This window comes from Cyanidioschyzon merolae, chromosome 14 (assembly GCF_000091205.1).
Source record: "Cyanidioschyzon merolae strain 10D DNA, chromosome 14, complete genome".
NCBI lineage: Eukaryota > Rhodophyta > Bangiophyceae > Cyanidiales > Cyanidiaceae > Cyanidioschyzon > Cyanidioschyzon merolae.
In genome coordinates, this window is record NC_010140.1 from 93,574 (window position 1) to 111,553 (window position 17,980).

Genomic DNA, 17,980 nt, shown 5'->3' on the forward strand with positions numbered 1-17,980 from the left:
GGAGTGCACACACCGTTTCATCGCAATACCGACAGATGAGTTCTGAACGTCCTACGTGCACCAGGGGCTGTGGTATACGCTTCTGGAGGTCGAGATGGAAAAGTGCCAGCGGAGGGCTGAGCATATACAAAAGTGCGGAGACCTGACGGTGCAGGAAATGGCACGAAGGGCGCGAGTTCGAGTACTCCTCGCTCTAGTGGGTTCAAGCAGCGGCAACAAACACATGCAGATCGTGAATCGAGACTTTAACGCCGCTTTCAATATCAGGTGATGTGCGGTACTGGAGAAGAGATTCGAGGGGTTGACACGATCCAATTTTGTGCCACAAACTCTCCGAGTCCAACTGTAAAACGAGAACTTGAAACCAATAACAGGCGGCCGGTCGATAGAGACGGAGCGGCGTCAGCACGTCGGTACATAGGTACCCGCGCGATCATCGTACCGTATTCAAACGCGATCCCCAGAAGCAGCGCGCAATCGCAACCGCAGCTGTGCACTGCATCGGTGCGCGCGGAGGCGGCGGCGCGATGCGTGAATCTGCTGCGGGCGTACGCTCGTCTGCCGGAGGCATCCAGCGCCTCCAGGTGACACTTCAGGGCTGGTAACGTCTTCGAAAAGCCAGAGCAAGGGATAGCTGTGTGTACCGAAGCACCGCCATAGATTGCTAAAGTCTTTTGCGGTACTTGTTTTTAGCACCTGGCTCGAGTCCCGGGCGCTCGTCGGGGCCACTGTAGTTCGTGCGCGCGCGCGTTTCCGGAGTAACCAGTACTGCGGTGTGTGTGTGTGTGTGTGGAAAGCGAGCCTCTGACCGCCTTCAACAGATTCCCATGACGCAAGGAGTGAGCGTTGTCGGAGAGCGTGTTGCGATGGAGCCGCCAGCAACCGAGGCTGAGTTGCGGCTCCTCCCGGAGCTACTTGCAGTTCTCAAGGGCGCACCCAGTGAAGTTCTTCGGCATGAAGGAGAAACGTCTTTCTTTCAGGTCGCAAACTTGAGCCACGCAATTGATGACTCTGTCGTACACTTGGTGCGGTCGGTTGCCGAGGCTGGTTGGCTGTATGCTCACCGAATCCGGCCGTTTGTGCAGCCGCATCCACTCCCGGGATCGATGAAAGAGCGCTGGCGTGTCTGCAAGGATTCAACCCCTGCGCAAGAGAGTCGAACGCGAGCTGCTCTACGAAGTGCGCTCGTTGCAGAGCTCCAGCCCTACCATTTGACTTTGGATCAAGCGGAACGCATGCTTCTCCAGAATCGACTCTGTCTCCAGCAACTGGCAATGCTCATTGAGCCTCATCGTTGTACGCTGCTGCGTTGGTTAGCCATGATCGCTGAAGCTGCCGCTGAGGCAGCAAATACCGCAAACGATGCAGTTTCCATTCTGAACCTCGTGGGGAGGTTGCAGAACCATGGCGACCCCGCGGTCATTCACACCATGGGTCGAATCTTTTCCGAAGTTGTTCAGCCCTTACAAAGAATGGTGATTTCCTGGGTCGCGTACGGCGATCTCAAGGATGCGGGCTTCGAGTTTTTCATCCAGCTTGATGACCGAAAATTCCCTGCTTTGCACCCCGAATGCGTACCATATTGGATACCAAAACCGCTTGTAGAGCGTTTGTTCCACGCGGGACTCTCGCGGTTTCTCTGGGACAAATGGGCACAGTGCGCAACTTTCCAGAACGATGCGGTGCTTCTTGATTCGCAATACAGTCCGCCCGCAACGCTTGCCCGTACCTCATCGTTCCTTGCATGGCTCGGATCGTTGTGCGCATCGGATGGACCTGGCAGCGGAGTCCCGGTTCGCTCGCTCTTTCTGGACCAATATCATCTCGTGCACCATCTGAGTATCCATCGCCATTTCGTGTTGCTCGAAGACGGCGATTTCGCCCTGCATTTGACAGAAAAGTTGGAGCCTGTCATGCTGCGTGCAACCGCGAGTGTTGAACGCAGTGCCCTTCTGCAGGCACTGGTTGAAGCGCTGACGCACACTGGGCTGCATCGCGCGGGGCGAGCTGCCACAGAGCACCTGCTCGACCGCCTCGATGTGTATCTCGCGCGTCCCCAGACTCGCGATCAGGACTGTATCGCCAATGCGTTTACGCTTACCTATCTATTTCCGGATCCGATTGATTACCTTATTCGGCAATGCCCCCATTTTGGAGAGTACAAGCGCCTCTACGGCGTTTTTTGGAAACTACGCCTTACCCAGTACCAGCTTGCTGTAGCGGCGCACGAGCACAGCCGCCTCTATCAGGACCTCAAGCGCTGGGCGGCCCCAGGTCGTCGAATGCCGGCCCCAGCAGCGCATGACCGTGCCGGAAGCGCCGCCATTCGAACGCCGCTGGCGAACTGTGCACTCTTTCGTGCACATCTTCATCAATGCCTGCAAGCTGTTATCCAGTGTTTCTACCGGGATGTCGTGGACCCAGCCTGGCGTACCTGCGTTGCGAATCTACACGGCGAGCATGCCCAGGGCGCATCCTGGTGCACCCTCATCGAAGCGCTCGACGCCTACTTTGCCCAAGTGGTCCACGAGCTGACGCCCGCCGACCAAAACACCACTGATAAGAAGCGCTCCAAGGTGCTGGCACCCGTCAACCATTTGGAATCCCCCGCGAATAACGCCACCGAACGCGCTGGCGCTCGTCCGTCGCCCGGGAAGCCGCAGCAGGCCGTCAGCGCCGCCGCCGTTCCGCATTGCTGTCGCCCAGCGCCGTGTGGACTCGAGTCGTCGACCGCCGCCACAACACCGGCCATTGCATCGCTCTGTGTCATGATTCGGCAGTTTCTTGCACTGAATCAGGGCATCTGCCTGCGTCTGAATGGGTATGTGCGCTCGCTTGGCTACGCCGATCCAACATGCCCCAACGATGATCTCGCCTGCCTTGATGCCGCTTTACGACGACAGTTTCGTCAATGGCAGCGCGTTACCTGCCCAAAATGGCGAGCCGCTCTCGACGCAAGCCCCTCGGAGGCGCTTCGCCGCCTCGCAGCCGACGTGCCGTGCCCACCGGGGCCTTTGTGTGCGCTCGGACGCACCCCCGAGACGCCTTGATAGCGTCACCACACGCACATACGCACGCGCGCACCAAAGCATATCCTCAATTAGCGGGAAACGATCGCGAGTGAATGCTTTTCGTGCGTGCCGGAAACACCAGTCCAGTGCAGTCCGTGTGGAAGAGCGCGGCCAACATGCGCGCCCGTAAATCTGCCCACAGCATCGAAGGTACCGCCTTTTGCATCACCATATCCGTGAACTGCACGCATTCGTAGATGCGTGTTCCAAAGGTGCGGATGCGTGCGCGACGTACACGCATCCGCGCAGCATGCATAAAGCGCAGCAGATCGCCGAGTTGACACGTGTGCGCGTACGCATGCAACGCCACGCAGGTGACCGCGCCGTCTCGCGCATTGCGCATGCAAATCGGATTCGCCACGGCGTCGAAGACGATGTTTCGTAAACGCGCTTTCCAGCGCTCAATGCCTGAATCAGCGGTGCCCGAGCTGCCGCCTTTGGTGTCCAGCATGTCGGCGCTTGCTAGAGCAGGCACTTGGAGCAGGAGCTCGGCAACAACGGCCTGGGGTGTGTCGGTAGCGCTGCTGGCTCCGAGGCGTTTCAGAGGCGGCCGTGTATCGCGCGGGTCGGAGAGGCGCCCTCGAACAATGGTGCAACGGAGTGCGCGGAACGCTCTGATCAAGTCAAGGCCAATGCCGGGGCGTGAATGGGTGTGTACGACAACGCGGAACTGCGTTGAGGTTTCATGTTCCACTGAGACACGGGGTATGTCCGGCGCAAACAGATAGCGTAGCGCATCGGCCAAGTGTTCTTGGTTCAGCGTGGTGCCGGCTATTTCGCTGTTGCTGACGGCAGCGATACCGGGAGGCGGTGCGCGCAGCGCAGCCGATGCCTCCGCAGCAGTGATCGTGTCGGGTGTTCGCGTCTCGGATGGCGACCATGCGCTTGATGCAAACGCCGAAGGCGAACGGAACGAAACCCCTGCTAGCTCCGCGCCTCGCATCACCTCCTGCTCTTCGGAAGAGGAGCGTGTTGTGTCGCTTTCCTGTAGTGTGTCATCAGACACCAGCGAAATGTCTCGCCCAGCTCCGACAGCGTCCGTCTTCAAGACTGGCACTTTCTCGACTGGAATCCGAGCGACGGGCTCATCGGGCATGCGCATTCGAGCGCTCGTTTGGCGACGTTTTGTGACGAGCTCCGCCTCCGAGTCGCTGCGCACGGGTCCTGTTCGCTGCGCTGTCTGCTCGTTGCAGGCCTCGTGGCCCGCCATGGATAAAACCGATGCCTCCGATGCATGCCCCAGATCGCAGTGCTGAACCTTCACCGCTGTCTGGCTAAAACTGCCGTTGGCGCCAGTGGTGGCCAAGCAGTAGCGGGGCGGTGACGCGCTCAAGCAAGTTGTTTCCGTACCAGAGCCGTCAGACGACCGGCGACAAGGATGCTCGACCCCGTATGGCGTCATGCGCTGCGTCCTAATCGAGCGTGTATCATCATATTCTGAGAACGACTCCAGATCAGAGACGCGCGGGATGTAGAGACTAATGCCCCTGCCGACGCCGGGCCCATCTTCCAGAGCGGCCACGACCACCGCCGTGTGCGGTGGATAGACTTCAACGGAGCACTCGGGGCCGGCCAGTTTTGTGCAAAGTGCACGTAAGCGATCCAGTCTCACACCAATCAAGTGGGCTATGTGGCTTGCAGAGCCCGTCAGGCCAAGCAGTAACGTCAATGGGACTCTGGCATTCAGAGCATCGGCCTGCGCTGCGGCCCACAGCTGCTGCGCCTGCACGAGGCATTCAGCACAGGGACAGGAAGGTGTTTCGGGAGTGACGACTCGACGATTATAGCCGCCCGCAATGATTTCAGCGCTGCGCACGACAAAGCCTTCCTGACCTAAATATTCTATGATTTGTTCAAGGGCGGTTGCTGTGCAGGCCGCGCTTCGCACGGTCACAACGCATTCACCCCGTCGTCGCCACTGGTCGATAAAGTGGACCCATGCGGTATCATCTCTGACCTGAACGCCGGATGCGCTGCGGTCGTCATCGTCTTCGCCCGCAAAGTAGTCATCCAATAATACGTCGTCGAAACTGTCAGTACGATAGAGAGCTAGCCGTAACATTCGCTCAACCCCAGCACGTTGTTTGTGTATTTGGTATCCTCCAAAGACTTGTAACATGCCATGAGCGGTTTCATTTGGCTCAGGAGAGTGCTGCAGTGCCGCAGATTTCCACTCAAAGCCCTCAACTTCCAGCGAAATGTCCTCCAGAACGTGAATGATCCTACTGAGAAGCTCGTCAGCTGACCTATGGTGGCACCGCAGACTCCATCGCCTCGCCTCCGAGTCAACTTCGATATACCATTGAGCTCGCTTGGTCCGGGCGAAGCTGTCCGCGCAAGCATACGCGAGCATCGAGTCACCGCTCGGTGACGGCGGGCACTCGGTATCGCTGGTTTCCGGCGAGACCGCTAAAGTCCTTGTCTGTCGGATCTGCCCAGCGCTCCATGTGGTCAGAACGCCGCACTCCATCATCTTTTCGGTTCTCGACGGAGCACTCATGGGTTTTCACCGTGTACTCCGCGAATAATTGTGGGCGTATCCGCTCTCAATGTGTGTCGTTCTCTGCGGAGTCGCAGAACGTGACCCAGGAGCTTCCAGTCCCTGGACGGACAGACAAAACGCTTGTTCGCGCTCCCTTGCAGAGCGAAATTTCAAGGGAGGTGAGCGGGCAAACGCAGTCGTGTTGCGGTCAGCGTTATAGCAGTAGCCGCTGGGATCACCAGAGGTTGCCCTCTGGTACGTTCAGCGTCGCGCGCTCGCAACAGTGTAACAAATTGCGTTGCTCTCGGGGTTGTGCAGCAGCACTAGTTCCACCCTTGCAACCTTAAACCAAGATTTGCAGCGAAATAGCTTCAACCGATAGAGATCTACCAACAACGTGAGCGTCTCTCAAGCGTCTAAACACCAGATGAGCGTGCACTGCCAGCCTCAGGGGAACGCCACGAAGCGCCGCAAACGTCGTTGACCTGCCTATCCAGAGACCACCACTACAACGACTACTACTACGCTTGGAGTTTCTGCGGCCTGATGCCTGCAGAATATCAGCCCAGCTTATCACAAAGACGAAACGCCCGGGAGCGTACCCCGAGTTGCACGGAAACTGTAAGCTTCGACGCCTGGCCTCAATTGCTCTTCGAGGCGCCAGCGATGCCTTCGATGGAAGCCAGTCGCCCAGCCAAATGAAAGGAGGATCAGGTAACGGCCCCGCGAATTGAAGTCGAGCTGCGGTGGCGGCGGGCTAGCAAACCGCCTCCGTTTGCGCGCTGTTGACAGGGGCTCCGTTCTTTCATCGGTCACGTAGTATCAAATTAGCTATTTATATATTTAGTTTCCAATTATTGTACATCGATGATCCGACACCGCGCGATCGCTTATAGCGAGCGTTCCCCTAAGGGTATGCTGTGCATAGCGCTGTGCCTATCGCACACGCAGCGATTGACGTGCTGTTATAGTGCGGACGTCCCGCAGCTGTACGATCGCCATGGCTGAAGGGTCGCTGGTGTAAACGTGACAAAACGGCAGTTTTCTTTATACGAGGCCGGCGTATTGCCCTGATCGCGTCATTCCCGCAATGCCATTCATTTTTCCCTTGGTTTGGTTCCGAGGTATAGGACAAACCGAGTCTGGGCCATAAAACGTCATGATTGTTCGCGAGCGTGCATATCGAACGACTGACTACCTGCCGCATACGCGTCTTTTATGTCTCACGGATCGATCACGAAGACGTACGGCATTATCGAACACGACATAGTTGACAATCATGCGGGGGTGTTGATAGCGGTGTGTTCAGTTGCAGCGCACGTTTCCGCTCGGGCTTCATCCCGCCTGGGCATTGTGTGTGTGTGTGTGTTTGTGCAAACGCAGACAACGATGCTGTCGCTCGGACCTGCCTCGTCAGCTTTGTGTGCCGCAGTGAATGATTTTCGACGACAAGCCCCGTCACCGATGTGGCTCAGATGCGCGCATGCGAAGCGAATCGCAGCTTCTTCGTGCCCTCGTTCGCGCTGTTCTTTTCCTTCATTCGAAGCAGCGCCATTGTGCTGGGTGATCGCGACGCCGCAAACGCGCCGACCGACCATCCGCGTAAAGTGCACGCGCCGCTAATGCCGATCGCCAAGAGCGTCAGGTCCTTGGTTCCTATCCTGGCCGGGCAAAACGCAGATATCTGTGCTTCGCTTGCAGTGAGTCGAGCACTGCACCTAACGTACGTCCTCGTCCAGAAAACCGCAGACAAGGAGAGCGCGCGCACACGTCAAACTTTAGTCGGCTTCGCTTCCCGCAGATGCGATCCTGCAAGCCGGGGCGCCCACGACTGCGATTCCATCGCCTCACACCTGAGACGGATATTCCGCAGCTTGTCAACGCTGCAAGGCCATGCGTAACCCGTCTGCTCGGGTCGGCGCTATGTTTCAAGATCGTTTGCGTGTGCTAGTGCAAAAATGCAGGGATTCGCCCTGACGATACTTCTGTACAAGTTTGGAGAAATCTCCAAAGACCCTAGGCCCTGACCAGGAACGCTCCTTGGCGTCGGGCACCGAGTTCCCATTGGAAGCTCTCTTGATAGCGCGGGGGCTCGTCGACCTTCAAGGTCACAAACAGGTTACGTCGGCAGATCCGCCGGCTCGATGCTATCAAAATCAGGTAAGGTCCATGGGTTCGGGGCAGCGGTCTGCGCTTCTCCCAGAACGGGCTGCGTGCCATGCGTCGCTGGCCCGTTACCCGCACTTGTCGACTCCGTCGCTGCCGATGAAAAAACGGCGGGTTTTGCAGACCTCAACTGCCGAACTTCTGTGCGCAAGTCGCGCAGCTGTTCTTGCGTGTCTCGCCATTGTTGCTGGGCTTGATCGCTCATCGTGCGAATCGTCGCGCTCAGGTCTTCAATGGACTGGCGCAACTGCCGCAGTTCTCTGCGAAGCACACTTGCTTCACTCGCTGGTTTTTTGGCAGCTTTATTTTGTTGAGGAAAGTACGCAGGTACGACATACTTTCGCAGAAACTCCCGAAGCACCGAGATAGCGCCAACTGTGAGCGCGAGGCGCCAGGCCCACGTCCAAGCTCCGGGTACTGCGCGCTTTGACTGCACACCAACACCCACTGCAGCTGGTGGAACGTAGCCGTTCCCCAGCGACAAATCCAAAGGAGGCGGCGGTTTCGATTCCTCACCGAACTTGTTACCCGCCCGTCTCCAGGCTTCAGCGAGCTCCTCCTCCGTGTAACCCTTGGCGCGGAGGAACTGCGCAGCCTGAACGGGGTCTTTCACAACGTCGTTTTGCAGAAACTCCACAGCCCGTTGGACCCAGTCCTCACGCATAACGTAAAACTATAGCCCGGTGCAGCGGCCGAAGCCGACTGCTCGCCTCGCAACCATAAACGCTTCCTACGAAATGCAGGCGAGTGCGCTGTGCGACGCGATCGCGATCGGGAGCAGCAGGTGCGAAACAAAATGGATTATATCAGACATAATAGACATCAGTGGGATACACGCGTTCCTGAGAGGGAACGCGCCTGTGCAGTGCGGCGCGGGCATGCAATGCATCCGCGAGCCGCGCGATCTGCGCACCCCGCTGCTGGACGACGGGCACCAGCGTGTCGAACGCAGAAGCAGGTGTACGGACGAGACGATTTTTCGGCCGTACGCTATGGAGGAGCGACTTAGCGATGAACTGATAGGCAGGGCGGCGATACAGCGGATAAAGCGCGATGGAGCACGATCAATTCGGCTCTATGAACGAGAGCAGGAAATAAAAAAGTTGCAAGATGAACTGCGCGAGTGTTCACGGCGAGCTGGACTCGAGCGTTTCTCCGAGTGCCGGAGCCTCGTACAAGAGCTGATCAAGATTTTTGAGGAGCCTTGGTACGGTGCGTTCTCGAAAAACGACTGAGGTGGTCTCCGAGACGGGTAATGATCATCCTGGGGCCGCGCGCCTCACTCACAAGCGACCCTGTGGACGGGAGTTGCAGCGGGAGTCCGAACTGCCAGGACCGTGTGCACGTGGACTGCCGCAGCGCCCGCGACCAAGGCGAGCTGGCCTCTACATCAGCGATCGCTGGTGCCGTCAACAAATTGGGAACTCTCTGAGAGGTTTTGCAGGTGCCGCGCTGGCTTTGGTTGCAAAGCCCGCGACGCCTGTGCGACCTGCACACGCCACACAGGTCCAGTGGGGTCGGTGCAGCGGCCCGCCTCCACCGGAACAAGCACTTTTGATACCTTTCGCAGTCGATCTTTTGCGTATAAGATGAGAGGCCTCGGACGCAATTGTTATCGGCGGATTCATGTTTTCGATCTGCATGCGTGGCGGCAGAAGAATATCGTCGGGGATTTGTGCGAGAATCGTCGCTGCGACGCTCTGGTTGCCGGGGATCCTCTTCAGTCTGGTGAAGAGGACGCAGACATGATGCTTTTGCAGGCGTCGTTGCGAGGCCTGCACACACACCGTAATTTTTTGACGGCATGCCCCGCGTTTTACACAGGGCTCAGGGACACTCGCCTCTGGACTTGTTGCTCGTTACGATAATGATGTTGATGATGATGATGGGGTTTTTGGGTTGCAGTCCCGCCATTTACAGAGCGGAGCATGCTCTGTACTGAATGTTTGCGGCAACTTGGGACATTCGGTTTCCGCGTATCGACACGATAAACTTTGCGTCCAAAGAAGAGATTCGGAGAGCCTTTACCTGGATGTCGTACAATGCCGAGAAATCATATCGGGGACGAACTTTGCACGACTGCAGGCATGCAGGCCGCGCAAACACTGACAGAACCGCTCCATACGCGGTTTTATACGCGAGGTAACAGGATAGAAAGACTGAGTATTCGGTGGTAAGCTGCACGTCAGGATAAAGCTTGTGCTTCCTTGATAGATCGCTGAGCAGTTACGGTGTATGCAGGCACGACATCAGCTGCTGGATGATCTCATGCACAGCGAGCTCTGAACCATAGAGTTTAAAGAGAAAGCGCGAAACTAGCGGCGCGATGTGAATCTGTTGCTCGGGAAAGACTCTCCAACTTGCCGCCTACGGATGCACTCGTGGCTAGCTCAGCGTATTCACTGAGAGTTTAGTCACTGTAACACCAGACATAATCACGGTCCGGATGCGATCTCCAGACGCGCTCAAAATCTACGAATAAAGTCTGCAAGGAAAGATGCGCACTTTTGGAGGCGACAGCGGTGGTGATCATAAATCTTCAAGCGCTCTTGCATCCGGACATGCGCACCCGATCAAATACTCGGTAATATCGAATCATGGAACAGCATCAGCGTCGCTGAATCCCCAGGAAAATCGTTATCACGGAATATATGTGGCGTTCCAGCCTCGCTCGACAGCTGACCAGTACCATACCAGTGTCTTGGCGCAGGCGAGGATCCGAATCTTCCCCCTGTTTCCTAACGTCTTTATTGCATCCGAACTCCACAGCGTTGCAGCGCAGCGTCTGCATCAGTAAGAGTCGATTCCCTGGCAAGCTCGCTCGACGTAAAGCCGGTGGACGATCTGGAAGCACGAGATATTGCCTGAGGTTGATCGAGGGGTTCAAGTCTCGATGCAGTATGGACGGGTATGTGTGTGTACTTGCTGCTGGCGTCACGACGCAGCGAGCCTCACGCCTTTGATTGCCGCTGCATCTCATGGTCGAGCGGCTTACCGTACGCCATCTCGTGCGTCTGTCTCTGTTTCGCTCTCTGATTCTCTACCGGATTCGACACGCGCCCGTGCTCATGACACGTGTATGTCGTCCTGAACACATCGGCGGGCATCGTGCAGCGCGCATTTCTGTATTTACTTCTGTATTTCGGCATGCTCATTGCATGAGCAGGCGTCCAGCATTTCTGCGTTATAGCGCGCCCTGCTCCATGGGTTACCTATCAAAGAAAACTGAGCAGCTTCATCTGCTTCGCATTGAGGCCTTCGGCTCCGTCCCCGCGCTCTAGACGCACAGCGAAGGCCATGGCGCTATCTGACCTGGGAATCACGCGCACAGCGAAGCCTTTCCCCGCATCTAGCTTGAACAGTTGGAAATGCGTCGCGCTGCCCGAAAGGATACTTTTCGGCACCTGCGCTGTCGAGGTCCCGATCAAGGACGTGGTGCGTCGACCTTTCAAGGTATTCTGCGGACTGTGGGTGCGAGTCTCTGACCCGAAGATCAGGCCGTGTTGCGGGTTTTGTACCGGGCTTCATTCACGCTGTCCCTCGGGGCGGGTTCAGCCGTAAAAAGCGCAGAGCAATGTGGACAGCTGGCAGCCCTGCGCCCGCAACACGTACGCATTGTTGGTGAACGAGCTGCGTCACAGCGCGCGAAACTGAGAGAGTCCTCATCGAGTGCGAAGCAACGCGACGCCAATTGGCGACCTGTATCTCGCTTTACTGAATATTCTCCCTGCTGACGTGTCTTAGCAGGGAGGCGTCGAGAGTGGTTCCGGCGTCATGCGCCCGATCCGTGAGCTTTTCCTTCCTGTCCCTGTACATCCTCTTCGTCTGAGGGATCCTCCTGCTCGTGGCGGAGCGGCCTCTTCGCCTTTGCGTCCGCTCGGCTGCGCGCGCCTTGAGCGCTTTCGAGTAAGGGGGCGCATCGTACCCAACGATCAACCCAGAAGAATGCGTGATAGAGACGCAACGGAGCGCTTCGACGGAGTATGAGGTGCTGAACGAAGCCGTCTGCTGGGCGATCACTAGGTGGCTCTGCAATGAAGTTGCCTCTGGGCCTGATGGTGTCGGAATGCTCGCTTATCTGTGCTTTGGGATCCGTCGTTCGCGCCTCGTTGGGTACCCTTGTGCGGGTCCACCATCGCTCCCGAACAAGTCCCTTTGTGGCGTAATCCGGAAACCGAGCACCTCATGTGAGAATCATTGGCGCCGCAGTGCGAAATCGATAAATTGTGTCGTTCAGCACGAAACAGTCTCCCATACAAGTGCATTCCCTTCTGTATCCGTCTGTGTCTCTTTGGTGCCGCTCGTACCGACGGTACGGCATCATCACAGTCGATGACTGCTTCCGTGGAATTCCGTATCGAAGAAATGGAGTGGCGTAAATTGACGAGGAGACACACTGATCAACACAGGGTTTGGTACCGTCCGCATTGAGTGCGAATCGTTCATCATGCAGAATACGAGTGGGTAGCTTCATCCAGCCGCTGACCCTGGACTGACTGACTTGTCCAAGTAAGGCTGTTTTCTCGTGAACTACCGGTGACAACACCTTGTGTTTCCTGTTCCTGTCTCCATTCTGCAGGATACCCTCCGTTTTCTTGAATGCGTGTGAGAGATGTAGAGAAAAAGAACGTGCTGATATAGCGACTGCATACGCGATCTGCGTAGGCAGCGATGCCCTGATGCCCCTGTCCGTAAAGATCCTAAATATCGAAGATCTAAACACACCCCTGAGGCTCTGCAGCACAGGCCAGCGGGAGAACGTGTACTCCGGTGCGCGCGGAGACTGCCAGCCAGCTGGACGCAGCGTTGTTCGCGTCCCTTAGCTGAGCACGACTAGCGGGGCTCAAAGGTCCCCTTTTCTGACGCAAGCGCTTGGGGTTGTTGCTCTGGCACCAGTGCGCATAAGGCCCTGTGCGAAGCAAGCAACACTGTTGAAGGGCGAGCAGCGAACGACGACGCATACGCGACGGTTTCGCTCAAGATACTCATGTTTTTTCGACCGCCGTATCTAGGTTCGTCCCGCATCGATGAGATTCTCGATGAAGCCGAACGTGAAGGAAGGGTTGGGGATCAGGAGCGTTCGATTTTCCATAGTTCGGATCGGCAAGCGTCTCAGGATAGGACAAGTCCGAGTGCTGGTGACGGGCGTGCGGCCTCAAGCCAGCGACAAGGCGACGTGTCTGAAGAGTCTGACGCAACGGCGTCTGGTGGAACCTCAGTCGACCCTGTACGGCAATTCCAAGCGGATGAACAGCAACAATCGCGGATTAGGCGTACAGTTCGGACGATTCTCGCGGAAGACGACCTCATTCCGGAGTGCAAGGCCATGAACTTGCGTCTTTTCGAATATTTCTCGCAACCGACTGCGCTGCGCTCGCTCGTCCAGTTCGCAATCGGTTGTGATGATGATGAAGAACACAAGTACGCTGGCATGGCTACGGAGGTTCTATGCTCAGATGTTGAGCGCCTCAACGAGGCCTTTATCTCAAACGTGGATGTTTTGGAATTGTTCCTGGGCTTCGTGCGCCGCAAACCACCACTCGCGGCGGATCTGGTGTCGAATTTTGCAAAGATCTTTCTCTGTATGCTCCGAGCGAAATCGGAAGAGTTGCTTTCCGCAGTCGATGAGCACAAGTCATGGTTCTTCTCGCAGGGCATTTTACAACATTTACAGCACTCTGCGCTCAGCAATTTGATTATTGAGTTGCTGATCCAGAACGAGATCGTGATCTCCCGCAAAGCCGTGCACATATACGCACAAGCTGAATTGTTGAAACGCCTCGTGGATCTGTTTGTCAATGAAACAGAATCGCCTGACGATGAAACGCTCAGCAATGTCATGAGTATCATTGTTTCGCTCAGTGGGCGAGCGGTGCCGCTTGCCGAAGCCGCGGATATCTTCCACTCGGTTGGCGGCATACCGGATGAACTCGAGGGCGGATCCATCCTCGAGACCGCTGCAAGAGCGAATCAGCAGCACCAGCTTCGAACGGCGGCGAGCGGGCAGACCTCGATATGCCCCGATGAGCGCGACGAGTCGAGCGCCACGGCCATGAACCAGGAACGCAAAGCGCTCAAATCTCTGGACCTTTTGCGGCAACCGGAGCTTCTCGCGCGTTTGCTGAGCGCATTTCGCCAGAGCGATGCGCACCTGCTCTATGGTCTAAGTATGCTCACGGAGCTCGTGTCTATTAATAAGGAGCTTTCTCATGAGTACGAAACAGTGCAGCACCACTGGGAACAGACGAGCTTGCGCCTATCCACAGCCAATGAACGACAAGATGCGGACACAGCGCGAGCCCCGTTGTCTTTGCCATCGTCGTCGTTGTTGCGTCCATCGTCGGAAACGACTGCATTTGCCAGCAGCGCCGAAGACAGCGACACGAGCAGCACGTCCTCAAGCGAACTGGGACGGACGCCTGCGGCCGCACACTCCATACGAAGCAAGATGGGAGAATTTGAAACCGCTTTGCAGGCGCATTTGCCGTATCTGTTGTCGCGACTCGAGGATGATGCTGAATCGGGGCATTTCGGGGTGATTCGATTGAAGCTCGTCGAGTTTTTGATTCAGATGATGCTGGATGTATCGCCGCAGCTTTGCAGCAGGCTTCTTGCGATGGGAATCCCTGCAACGCTGACTCGCTTGCTACGAGCCTACCCATGGGTCTCCGTGTTCCATCATCTCTACCATCGTGCGCTTCAGGAGACACTCCTTACACCCTTTCAATCATTCCTTCAAGCAGTTCAACCGGCGCTCGATGAGGCAAATCTGCAGGCTATCGCGGATGGTACCCTGATCCCCGACCGTTTACGCGCATGGTTTCTCGAGGCAAATATAGTCCAGAGTTTCGTGCAGCTCCAGCAGGTTGCGCTCAATGCGGAAAGCGGCCGCATATCACCCGAAGATATGCGAGCGCTTGTGCGCGCTGTACCCCAACTCGAGTGTACGGATCACGCGGCTCGAGCACCGCCTTCGCGCATACGAGTGGCACTTTCCGCGCATCTCGCGGAGATGATACTGGAAATCTACGAGCAGGTGTTCGTTCCGCTCAGCAAAATGACTGCCACATGCACTTCGGGACAAGAGGACGCTGCGCTGGCAACCGGTGCCCCTGGCTGGCAACCAGCAACGACCAAAGAGGCAACGGCGGGAACAGCGACTGTCGTGCCGCTGCTCCAGCGCACGAAACGCTCGAAGGTACCGCTTCTGGCGTTCCTGTCTCCGCTTCTCGGGCTAGATGAAGAGGGCGGCACGATGCTGGCGGCTTGGGCTGCCCTCGAGGCGATTGCTACCGGTCCCGTCTATGCCGAGAAATCCAAGCAGCACCGGCAGCTGGGTGGCCGTCGACCTAGCGGTCTCTCTTCGCACAGCCTGAGTGAAGATCTCGCTCAGCTGCCGACACTCACGACCGACAACGCCACCTCTATGGGCGAGGGCGACGACGAGGACGGTGACGTCGGCATGATAGGTGGTGTCGAAGACCGCCAGGATGTGCTCGAAGATCGCCGACGCCCGAGACTACAAGGCAGACCCCCGGATGGTGCCGTCTTCCAGGAGGACGCGAGTTCGTTCGTGGAGCAGCATGATCGAATGGATCCACTGTTCGAGGATATGGACGAGGATCGCGATGAATATTTACCGGCACCACCGTTCATAGATAACGAACAGCAGCAAGCATCCTGCGGCGCCAAGGATGCGGGAACAGGGCCGAGTTCGGCACCGGAACTCAGCGTCGATGACATGATGACGGGTCTCAGCGAAGGCGAGCAGGAGTCGCTCACGCACTTCACGGATTATCTGTCACAGCGCGCACGACGAACACCGGCAAACAGCAATCAAAGTGGAGAGCGCTCTCAGCGAAAAGATGCTCGGGATAATCAAGAATACTCCGTAACGTCCGCCGGGGCGCTCGACCTCCCCACCGCAGCGTCTCGCAGTGGCGCTGTCGAACGCGAGTCAGCATCGCAACCAGCGCCTAGGAACGCATCCCAATTGAATGCCTTCAGGCAGAGTGAAGCACCCGATAACGACTGGGTTGCATTTGCTGATGATCAACACGAATCTGGCGACTGATGAGTTTGGTCATAGTCCGTGCCGCGTTGCACCAGCCGGTGTTTCTCGTTGCACTGTGAACGCAATGGCTTGCTGCGCTTGAGCTTGAGCTTTCGCTGACGACGTTGCGGACGCTGCTCCACATCTAGAATCGCTTCTAGCGCCATGGAAAATACGATACGTTGTTCCTCTGGGGTAAACGTACTCCTTCTGACTGCAGCGCCGGTAGCAACATAGCCTCTGCCCAGAGGCAAGCCTGCTGCACCCGAGCTCCCGGTCAACAGCCACTGCAAAAGCGGTTCCAGCAGCAGCGGCGGCGGCAGCAGCCGTCATCGTTGTTGCCATGATTCGAGTAGCCGTCGATGGGACTCACGGAGCGCGGAAACGTTTGTGTGAAGGCGGCGGTGGAGTCCCGGGCGCCCCGCAGCATCTGCGTCTCTTCGAGTGCCTCGATCGATGCGTCTACCCGGTTCCATAGAAGCGAACGAAAGCGTCCTAGCGCCGTTGGCAAAGGCTGCCACCATCCACTTGTGCTTTACGTTATCTGTGCTCTTAGTATCGAACCAGTATGCGTGGTTGCCTCCGAACACCGGCAACCAGCGTCCGAACGCAACTGCTCGGTGCTAGGTTGCAACAAACGGGGGCCACCAAAGCACCCGTACCAATCGGTACGGCAGCGGACCCCAACGGATACCGCCCTGCGTTTTGCTGGTGCCGCTCATGTTCCTTCACGTGACGCGCTGCAGTTCTTTTCAAGAACGAGACTATGTCCGATCAACAAGGAATCAGTGCCAGACACCAGGATTTCTTTCGAGTCGCCGTCGCTTTCGGTCGGCGAAAAGGTTTGACCTGCAGTCCGCGACGACTGGGTTTGCGGAAGGCACCAGGCAGGCGGTAGCCATCCTCGGTGCGGCCGGGTATACGGGTTCGGAGCTCGTGCGCTTGCTTCTCAGGCATCCGCACGTTGAGATCAAGGCTCTGAGCGGCACGGAACGTACCAGAGGGCGTCCCTACGGTCAGGTTTATCCGCAATACGCGTTCGAGAGCATCATTTCTGCGAACGGGAAGCAGGGACCTTCCCCAGTGCGCTCGTTGCCGCCGCTGTGTTTAACGGAGGAGGTTGATTTCAGTCAAGTGGACACTGTTTTCTGTTGTTTGCCGCATGCGACAACGCAGTCCATCGTCACAAGCATTCTCCAGAGCGCTGTCGGGCGTACCCCACGCGTCATTGACCTCTCGGCAGACTTTCGCTTAGCGGACGTGCACACATACGCCCACTGGTACGGAACGCCGCATCGGGCACCAGATCTTCAAGCTGAAGCAGTTTATGGTCTCACTGAGTTTGCCCGAGCTGATATCAGGAGCGCGCGCTTGGTGGCCAACCCTGGCTGCTACCCAACGGGTGCCCAGCTGGCGCTGGTCCCGCTCATTCGCGCCCAGCTTATCGCGCTTGACGACGTGATAATCGACGCCAAGTCTGGAGTGACTGGAGCAGGTCGCTCGGCAAAGGAAGCCAATTTATTCTGTGAAGTGACGGAGGGTATGCACGCGTATGCAGTGGCGAACCATCGTCACGCTCCCGAGATCGAACAGGGCCTCAGTCGGGCAGCGGGACTCGGGAACAGCGGTGTGGTGGTCAACTTCACCCCACATCTGGTGCCTATGGCACGCGGCATTCTTGAAACGATCTACGTGAGATGTCAGGCCGGAGTGACACCGGGCGACTTGCGCGCATGTCTCGAACAGGCGTACGGCGAGGAGAAGTTCGTGCATGTGCTTGCAGATCCACAGCAGGTTCCTCAGACGCGCTATGTGCGCGGAAGCAACCACGTCGTGATGAATGTCTTTCCGGATCGGTTACAAGGGCGAGCGATTCTAGTCGTTGCCTTTGATAACATCGTGAAGGGTGCCAGCGGTCAAGCAGTGCAGAATATGAACGTGATGATGGGTATACCGGAACACACGGCTTTGGAGCAGGGCCCGCTCTTTCCCTAACGCTGTTCGATCGACCACGGGATGATTCCTCCTTGGATTTGGGTAAGGGTTTTAGGAATCATGGAGCGCGTGCAGGGCGCCTGTCGCAATCGCAGCTAGCTGGTATGCATTCCGTGCTTTCTGGCGAGCTTGCGCTTGCACCTGCACGGTGCAGTCCATTAGGAGATGCCACTGCTGCCGAGCGGCCGCCTTTCCGTGCGAAAGCAATGAAAT

At 57.1% G+C, this 17,980-nt stretch overlaps 5 protein-coding genes and 1 non-coding gene across 6 annotated transcripts, besides 4 other annotated features; 4 read left to right on the forward strand and 2 right to left on the reverse strand.

Annotated features, from left to right (window-relative positions):
• Positions 1 to 352: part of a sequence feature (possible transcribed region) that runs on past the window's edge.
• Positions 353 to 827: 475 nt separating this feature from the next.
• Positions 828 to 3,050, forward strand: CYME_CMN041C (hypothetical protein; the record flags this gene model as incomplete). The annotated part of the gene is made up of 1 exon (XM_005537157.1): positions 828 to 3,050. One exon carries the CDS (start codon positions 828 to 830, stop codon positions 3,048 to 3,050), a length of 2,223 nt encoding a protein of 740 aa, XP_005537214.1.
• A 46-nt stretch (positions 3,051 to 3,096) lies between these two features.
• CYME_CMN042C (hypothetical protein) lies at positions 3,097 to 5,571 on the reverse strand (the record flags this gene model as incomplete). Its single annotated transcript, XM_005537158.1, has 1 exon — positions 3,097 to 5,571. The coding sequence occupies one exon, from the start codon at positions 5,569 to 5,571 to the stop codon at positions 3,097 to 3,099; it is 2,475 nt and encodes an 824-aa protein (XP_005537215.1).
• Positions 5,572 to 7,672: 2,101 nt separating this feature from the next.
• On the reverse strand, positions 7,673 to 8,383 carry CYME_CMN043C (hypothetical protein; the record flags this gene model as incomplete). The annotated part of the gene is made up of 1 exon (XM_005537159.1): positions 7,673 to 8,383. One exon carries the CDS (start codon positions 8,381 to 8,383, stop codon positions 7,673 to 7,675), a length of 711 nt encoding a protein of 236 aa, XP_005537216.1.
• A 281-nt stretch (positions 8,384 to 8,664) lies between these two features.
• Positions 8,665 to 10,224, forward strand: CYME_CMN044T. The gene has a single exon (XR_002461465.1). It is a non-coding gene; the product is annotated as a hypothetical transcript (transcript).
• Positions 10,137 to 11,654: a sequence feature (possible transcribed region).
• Positions 11,076 to 11,947: a sequence feature (possible transcribed region).
• A 759-nt stretch (positions 11,948 to 12,706) lies between these two features.
• Positions 12,707 to 15,793, forward strand: CYME_CMN046C (sporulation-induced transcript 4-associated protein SAPLb; the record flags this gene model as incomplete). Its single annotated transcript, XM_005537160.1, has 1 exon — positions 12,707 to 15,793. One exon carries the CDS (start codon positions 12,707 to 12,709, stop codon positions 15,791 to 15,793), a length of 3,087 nt encoding a protein of 1,028 aa, XP_005537217.1.
• Positions 14,519 to 16,399: a sequence feature (possible transcribed region).
• A 93-nt stretch (positions 16,400 to 16,492) lies between these two features.
• On the forward strand, positions 16,493 to 17,767 carry CYME_CMN048C (N-acetyl-gamma-glutamyl-phosphate reductase; the record flags this gene model as incomplete). Its single annotated transcript, XM_005537161.1, has 1 exon — positions 16,493 to 17,767. The coding sequence occupies one exon, from the start codon at positions 16,493 to 16,495 to the stop codon at positions 17,765 to 17,767; it is 1,275 nt and encodes a 424-aa protein (XP_005537218.1).
• Positions 17,768 to 17,980: the final 213 nt, after the last annotated feature.